This window comes from Chelonoidis abingdonii, chromosome 18, assembly GCF_003597395.2.
Source record: "Chelonoidis abingdonii isolate Lonesome George chromosome 18, CheloAbing_2.0, whole genome shotgun sequence".
In the NCBI taxonomy this organism is placed as follows: Eukaryota; Metazoa; Chordata; order Testudines; family Testudinidae; genus Chelonoidis; species Chelonoidis abingdonii.
Window position 1 is genome coordinate 15777833 of NC_133786.1, and position 7915 is coordinate 15785747.

A 7915-nucleotide genomic window follows, 5' to 3' on the forward strand; every position below is an offset into this window, starting at 1 on the left:
TGGGCAGAGTAGTTGAACCATATCTACTTGTTTGAATCCACTAAACTGGCTGCGAGTGAACTGGTTTATTAAACCTGCTGGAAGATGGCCCATTCTGACTGGGTATTGGACCATCTCTGTGTCTGGATGCAAGTGTCTTACAGACATTCCTGGGCTCTGTGGAACAGGAGATAGATATCATCTGAGCTCTCCAAGAAGAAATAATATCTTTGTCCAGTTAATGTTTTGGCTCTGGTTTGGGGTTGACCCATTGAGTTTCTTATTTTCTCACTGGGTTGCCAGAGTCATTGGATCTCTAGGCTTCCCCATCCGTAGTGTTGCTCTCTTCTCTGCTGGGGTGAGAACTGAGAATAACTGGTGCTAATGGCGTTGCTGGCAAACTGGGTTTCTGGGCCTGGCCAGGAGAGAAGCAGGAGCCATGTTTTATGCAACAGAACTGGCCTGGGGATGTGCTCTTGCTGTTGAATGTGTTGAGCTTTCCTTGGGTTTTGCTGAACTTTTAATGAAGTGATTAACCTTTATGGAGGTTGTCCCCAATTAATAAGCCAGGGTGGTGGTGTCGAAAGCGTTGGCTTCTCACTCGATTAACCGTTGTCTTTCCCGCAACGTCCCCTCCCCCACTTCCCTCCTCATTAAAGCTTCCGGCTTCAGAAAAGCTCCCATCAGTAAAACTGTCTAGGTTCTACCATGGCTGCCAAAGCACAGTTTGTGCTGTCACACATCGTCCTGAAGTAACACTGACCCTAGTTGGAACCAAACTAAAGACAGACTCAGTCAGAAGGGAGGAAGATGCTGGCCCAAAGTGTGTGGGACACATACTCTGAGGTTGGATGAAAGTAAGAGGTGCACAGATACTGGGGCAGGGCTAGGACAGGAGGCTTGGACCCAGGGCCCTGGATCAGGACCAGAAACATTGGTGAGGCCAAGATGTGTTACTGGCTCTCAGGATTGGGGCCTCAGGAGCAGGAGGAAGACAAGGGTCCACGGGATGTTGGGGAGGAGGCTGAGGAGGGAGGCTAGGTTAGGGGAGAAAAGCCTCTCTACAGGGCATAGATTGGGGTGAAGTTTGGGTTAAGACTTGATGCACAAAACGCCATGTGAGCAAGCTGCTCCTGGAATGCCATGTACTCTCTGCTCTTCCTCCTCTGCCTCGTCGCTCTTTGATCTCCCCCCTTGGTGCCTGTTCCCAGTGGCACATCTGGCCTCAGCAGGTTCCTCTTCTCTTGCTTCTGTGTCCTCTGTATGCATTACAACTGCATGCCACGCTGCTGCTGCTTGCGCTGCGCCGTCTCTTGCCTTTCCTCTCATTTCCCCCCTATCATTTATGGGCTTCATTGTCTATTTCTCTTCTACTCCTGTCCTCCTCGCAGGCACCCAGCTGATACTACAGCTACAGTGGAGGACATGCTGCCTTCCGTAACCACGGGCACCACTAATTCTGACACTATCACCGAAACCTTTGCCACTGCTCAGAACAGCCCGACCAGCGAGACCACCACCCTGACTTCCAGTATTGCCCTGCCAGCCACAGCTATCCCTGACTCAAACTCCGTGCCGCCCAGCCAGGCCACTCCGGCCAAAGGGGCAGCCACCTCAGCTTCCTCACCACTGTCCTCCTCGGCCCCCAAAGTCGCCCCCCTGGTTGACCTCAGCGACACCCCAACATCTACTCCGGCCACTAGTAATTTGTCTTCGAGTGTCCTGGCCAACCAAGGGGCAGTGCTCAGTCCCAGCAATGCCACCAGCATGGCTGAGGCCTCAAAGGCGCCAGCTGGTAGCAAGCCATCTGCCCCAGCCCCTGCAAATCCTGCTAGCCCTCCAGCTTCTTCAGAGCCCAAGCAGGAGGTGTCAAGCACCAAAAGCCCAGAAAAGGAAGCTGCACAACCCAGCATGGTGAAGAGTCCAACAGAAACAGCCAAGAACCCAACTAACCTGAAGAGCGAGGCTGCCTCAGGCAGCACCACAAACCCCTCCCAGAACGAGGACTTTAAAATGGACGAAGGGACCTTCAAGACCCCAGACATTGACCTTGCAAAGGATGTTTTTGCAGCTCTTGGCACTACTGCTCCTGCCAGTGTGGCTAGTGGGCAAGCTCGCGAGCTTGCTGCTCCCACTGTAGACAGCTCTGTACCGCTGGCACCGGCAAAGACCGAGTATGGCTGCCTTTAATCTTCTGTGGTGTGTGTGCTGTGCGTCTTGTGCATTAGTGCTGTGTTCTCATTGGATGTTCTCTTAACTAACCTCATTGTTTCTCTAGCAAACTAACTCACCTGTTAACCACTACAGCAGGACCTGGCACTAGGGAGGCTGGGTGAAAGGAGGAGTAGGGGGCCCCTGGGTGCAGTGCAGAGCAGACAGGTGTCTAGTCCACAGGGAAAGATGAAGTAATACATTGATAATGTGTTAACAGTTAGGCTTCCATCTTGTTCTCGATTCTGTTCGGAAAGGGCTCAGGATCACTTCCTTGCGGCAAAAAGGGGCCTGATCCTGACAAACACTATGCCGTTGTAGTTCACTGGCGACAACAGACCAAACTCAATTTCACTAATATAAATCCAAAGCAGCTCAACTAGAGTCACTCCAGTTTTACTCCATTGCAAGGCAAGACAGAACCTGGCCAAAAGGGGGACTGTGGGTGCTCAATACATTTTGGGATCAGGCCCTACATAGCAAGTTCCCTATGAAGAAGGACCTGGGGCAAGCCTGCCTGTGGGACCAGCACAGCTGTTCGGGGCTGGCCCATTTGGCCTTGTCTCATCCTGGTGAGCTAGTGATGAATTTCCTTCCATCCAGTCTCCCCTCGGCTCCCACAAGCGATTAAGAGAGAGCCACTAAGCCTGTAGGCATGAAGGGACAGCCTCATTCCATCTGAACAGGATTCCCCTCACCCCCGGGCATCACCCTGTGCCTTGCATTTGGCAAGAGACACTGTGTTGCTTGGAGTTGCAGACAGCTTTGGCTGCAGCATTAGGGGCGTGATGTGGGGGCAGGTTGAGCGAGGTGGGAGAATAGAGCTGCTTCACTGGCTCAGCATGGACAGCGGTTCCTGGGAGAGCCTGCAAAGCGGAGGAGTGGGGAGTGCTGATAGGCAGTGCATGGACTCTGTCCTGTTCAGGGTGTTGGCACTGTCTGGGTTCAGCACAGCCTTTTGGCTGCCGCACATTGTCAGAGACAGGGTCAGATGAAGGAAGCAACCACTGCTTCCCAAATGCCATCGGGCTGGTGCCCTCCTGAGGGAAAAGGGGTTCTTGTGTTGGAAGAACAGCTCAGATTTGTGGGAGCAGCTGGTTTGACATGACACAATGCTGAGTCGTGGCTTTGGCTGGAACTTCTCCTCCCCCTCCACCCCCCTTTCCCAGGAAAAATACCCCTGTGCTCACAGATTTGTGTATTAGCACCCACAAAGCCTGGCACTCCAAAGTTTGGGTTCAGTGCCGCTCCTCTGGTGTGGGCAGTACTCAGTCTGGTCCTAAGTGTTCTGCAGGCTGCAGGTAGCTCCTGTCAGAGCAAAGTCAAAGCACGTGCTGTTCCATAGCATTAGGTAGGTGCCTGGCTCCTCGTGGCTTTTGGTTACCCCGTCATGCCTGCTGTGCTGCTTCAATCCACTAACACGCTGGAGAGTGACTGTCCAGCAGGACAGCATGAGCATCCTGCCACCCGCAGCGCAGCAGGCGTGTTCAGCCTGGGGGGTTGAGCAGCACAGCAGATGTACTTGGGCTGGTCTGACCACACAGCTGTGGTGAACAAGGCTAAGTGACTCCGTGGTCACTTTATTTATATGGCTGTTGTGCCTGTAGGACAAGGCCCCGCTGTGTCCAGCATCTAGCACCATATAAGGAAGAAAGAGTCCCTGGCCCGAAGAACTTGCAGCGGAAGTGCTAGGAGGCTGTAGCATGTGCTGCTGGGATTGACATGGAAGAAGCTCAGGGGATGCATTGCCAGCAGCGAGCAGGCATTTCCACCTGCAGCCCCTCTTCCCACTTGCACATGCAGAGAGTCCTTCCAATCCATGTCACACAAGTCCCAGAATCCAAGGTAGAAACCAAAAAGCATCTCTGCAATGTACCTTTCTGGTATCAGAGTATTCTCTTCACTTGCTAATCTGTCCCTGGCCGGCAGGGCTATGTGAGGGGAACCTCTGGGCAACTTCGCGGCCTGCATCCTACACTCTGAGGGGAATCTTACACTGCAAATATCCCTGTCCCTAGCCAGTCACATCAGTAACAGCGACCAGGCTGCTCCACAGCTCCAGCTAACAAAGCCTCCGTGGTGAAGTGAACCCAGAAAACTTTCTCACTAGCTAGACCCCTCAGCTGGAGGTGCCCAGTGTGCTGTAAATGTACCACACTGCCTGGCAGGAGCAACGGGTGGGGATTGCTTCCATCTGTTAATACCTGATTTCCAGTCCGGCTTGGCTCAGCATGAAAAGAGCTTTGCAGCCTTGACTGGTGGCGATGGTGTGTGGCGTCTCCCCTCTCCCCTGGGGGACGGGGGAAAGGAGAGCATGCATTGGCTTTGCTGGAATTTAGACTCATGTTAGATAAATACATCCCCGGTCACAGTTTTCAGTGTGAAAAATGTGAACTCACTGCAAGCAGGAAGGATCTGAGGCTCCCAAGGAAGCCGAGGTAGATGTTGCTCAACTCTGGAAGTCCCCCACTGCTTATTCTTGTGTCACAGAGTTAGGGCCAAATCATCAGTCTTTACTCACATTAGCTTGCACTGCTGGAGAAGGACACTCACCTTAAAGCTGCTGTACAGGCCCAGGCTGGCGGAGGGGGAAGCTGAGGTACATGCGTTGTACCAGTCTCCCCTCCCCCAGTAGAAGAGCCCCTACGGAACCATTGTAGCTGGTGTACATTAAAGTAGCCCTGTGGCATCTCTACCTTAGTTGGGTCCCCTTGCTGGCCCCAGGAGGTTGCATCGTGGCAGCTGGGAATTACAGTCCTTGTTTCTGAGGATGTCGGTCTCAGAGCTGGGAGAATAAATTCCATCCCTTTTTCTCTCTGCCCATGTATCGTGGTGTTCTCAGATTTACTCTCAGAATTCTGCCTCCAAGAAAAAAGCCCCCACTTTTAAAAATTTAACCTGTTTTGATTGGGCACTCCGGTCACATGGTAGTGTTTCTGTCCTTTGATTGGATGGGGTGATTTGTAGACTCAAGTTTCCATTGCAGATGCACACAGGGTTTGCATTTCCTGCAAATACTTCTGGCAGCAACCTGGTTCCGTGGAGCATTCCTGGAAGGCAAACCCAAAGGGGATGGGAATGAAGTCCAAGCAAATGTATTTCCAAAGCTGAAGGTCTTTTGCAATATTTCCCCAGCTCTAGTCATGCTGCTGTAGAAGATGGCGTGATGCTTTGTATGAACATCTTGGAGCCATTCCAGAAGTATATCTATCCCTTAATGCTAGCACATCTGAGTGAATAAACCAACTGATGGCCTCTCTCTAAACTGTGCTGTTTTGGTGACTTTTCCACAGGAAAACCCCTGTAGAAGAAAAATCTGAGGTGCAAGCAACGGAACCGAAGACACCTCCAGCAGAAGTCAAGACGGTCCCCAACGAAGCCACACAAACAAATGAAAACGAGAGCAAAGCATGATCAGCAGCAGCAAAGAAGAAAAATGACAGAACAACTTCACCTGAGCATTTAAAACACAACACACATCTCATTCCTCTAGTGTCTTTTGCCTTTAAAAGAAAAACAGACAAAATGAAAGAATGCATACATGGGGTTCTCTTTTTTTTTCTTCGTAGGTTTGTAGGAAGGTTCTATTTGTTGTGCACTTGCTTTTAAGGAAAAATAAAATCCGTTTTTTTAAAAAATGGTTGATCCCGCAACCAGATCAGGGCTTAATGAGCCCTGCATATATTCAAACAAAAAAGGTCACAAACATCAATTGCAAATACGGTTACGAAGCTCAAAACCAACTAGATTTAGGGGTGGGTGGGAAATTAACCCTGACTTTTCTTTGGTTAGCCTAACAGAGTAAACAGCTGTACCATCAGGTACAGCCAGTACTGAATGAACAAAGTCCACAATTTATTTTTATACTTTTCGGTCGAGTTTGAAATATGTAAAGCCTCGTAAATAAGTTAACGTTTCTGTTCACTTTGTATTTGTTCAGTAGGCAAAGTATCTCTCGCCCTTTGTGACTGAATCCAATCTTCAGCTTAGGCAGTTATTTGGGGGGGTTATTATTATTGTTATTTTTAGGAAGAATGCCAAAATTGCAGCTTCGGGGATATATTTCAATTTGCAGTATTCAGACTTCTACATTTTTTTTTTAATTTTATTTTAAATCTTTTTGCCAACTTTTGTTTTTTCCAGTGTTTACAGTCGACAAATGTTTTTTTTTACTTTTGTTGTGTTTAAATGTAAGTGTAAAATAGCTGCCTTTTTTTAAGTAAATACAGTCTATAGATATTAGATTTACTAGCATGCTTGCTTTGCAAAGGGAGACATTTTAAAATATGGATGTTTACAATAGTTGTTTCCCCTTTATCTTTTTTAATTATTATTATTATTATTATTATTATTATTTCTTACTGGAGTAAGAAGATAAGTGACACCGTTCATTTTACTTTTGGTGAGTGGACAACTTGTCACCAACCAACGTCTGTGTCTAGCAATGCATTTAAGTGCATTAACATTAAGCATGGGCCTAGTAAATGGAAATACTGGTATGCTTAAAGTTAAGCATTCATTCAAGTCCTTTGCTGGACCAAGGACCAACTGCATAAGAGAAATATGTTCTCTGCTTTTCTTAGACATTCTCCCCTGTTCCTTCCAGGAGTCCTCCCTCAGCTGTGAGAAGCAAAAGGGAGTTTGTACAGTCAGGGCTGGTCTAGTCTCGGTGAATAGATATTTGAATAAACCAGTTCCCCCTCTTTAGGAAATAAATAAGTACTGTTTTCTTTTACTCTAGGATTTAAAAGGAAAGAGCTTGTGCACTTCAGGAAATTAGCATCTTCTTTTGGGGAGTGGAAACACTAAAAAGTCCTTTCATTAATTGGGGTGAAATTCACCAACACAAGGTATATGCACCACATTTATGGTCTGATCCTGTAAAGATTTAACTGCATGATTTGATGCTCACAGAGTAGTCCACTCATGCTTTACCGGATCAGGGCCTCAAAGACCTTATCCAAAGCCAGTTGACATTGATGGAAAGACTCTCATTGACTTCGTTGGCCTTTGGATCATAGCTGTAGTGCTCAAAATGAGGCTGATGTGGTGCATAGGCTTTGCACAGGGGTGAACTTTGCTCTTACAGCAGCATCAGTGACAATTGCTATTTGGAATCCTAGAAAAACTGCAAATTTTGGGTGAGAAAAAGAGCTAATGAGGGGTGGGGCAGAGGAAGCAGAGAGGGTGGTTGGGGGAAGACCAGCCTTCGTATAGAAATTTTCCCCCTTTTTCGGTTTTTATTTTGTTTTTGTTTTTAATTTTTTGTTTTATTTTCCATTCTACTTTAGATCTGCAAGCTTGTGCACTGTGGGCGCGTGAGTATTTTAGTGTGAAACGTGATTTTTGTCATAGTATTGAAATAATAAAAATTAAAATTAAAAAAAAACTTCAACATAGTTTGGATGTGGAAGGTGTAGCGGATAGTTCAGATAAAAAAAATTATTCAGGAAAATAAATAAAGAGAATAAGTCTTATAAGGAACAGAAGCCTTTAAATGAGAAACAAACAAAGCTGACTACAGCATACATTCCTTTGTGCTATGGTACTGAACAAACGAAAGAAGATTTTGGGTGGGGAGACTGCAGTTTGTCTCAGCTACATTGAACCACTCTTTTCAGTGAACTCTTATAATGATGCAGTCTTTAACAGTGGCATCGCTAGATTATAATTTCAAACTGTGAAAAATAATGGTCTTGTCATTTGCTAAATGTGGGGGGGGGGT

At 47.5% G+C, this 7915-nt stretch overlaps 1 protein-coding gene across 8 annotated transcripts in view; it reads left to right on the forward strand.

Annotated features, from left to right (window-relative positions):
- The window catches only part of NCAM1 (neural cell adhesion molecule 1), a 256338-nt gene extending 249426 nt beyond the window's left edge, over window positions 1–6912 (forward strand). For 4 of the 8 annotated variants that reach the window (XM_075073459.1, XM_075073460.1, XM_075073461.1 and 1 more), the window contains 2 exons: window positions 1371–2153; window positions 5484–6912. In XM_075073459.1, the coding sequence (XP_074929560.1) occupies window positions 1371–2153; window positions 5484–5604 (904 nt within the window). In that variant the 3' untranslated portion in view covers window positions 5605–6912. The remainder of the gene's footprint in view (window positions 1–1370; window positions 2154–5483) is intronic. The other 4 variants (XM_075073462.1, XM_032773553.1, XM_032773554.1 and 1 more) reach the window with 1 other exon arrangement.
- Window positions 6913–7915: the final 1003 nt, after the last annotated feature.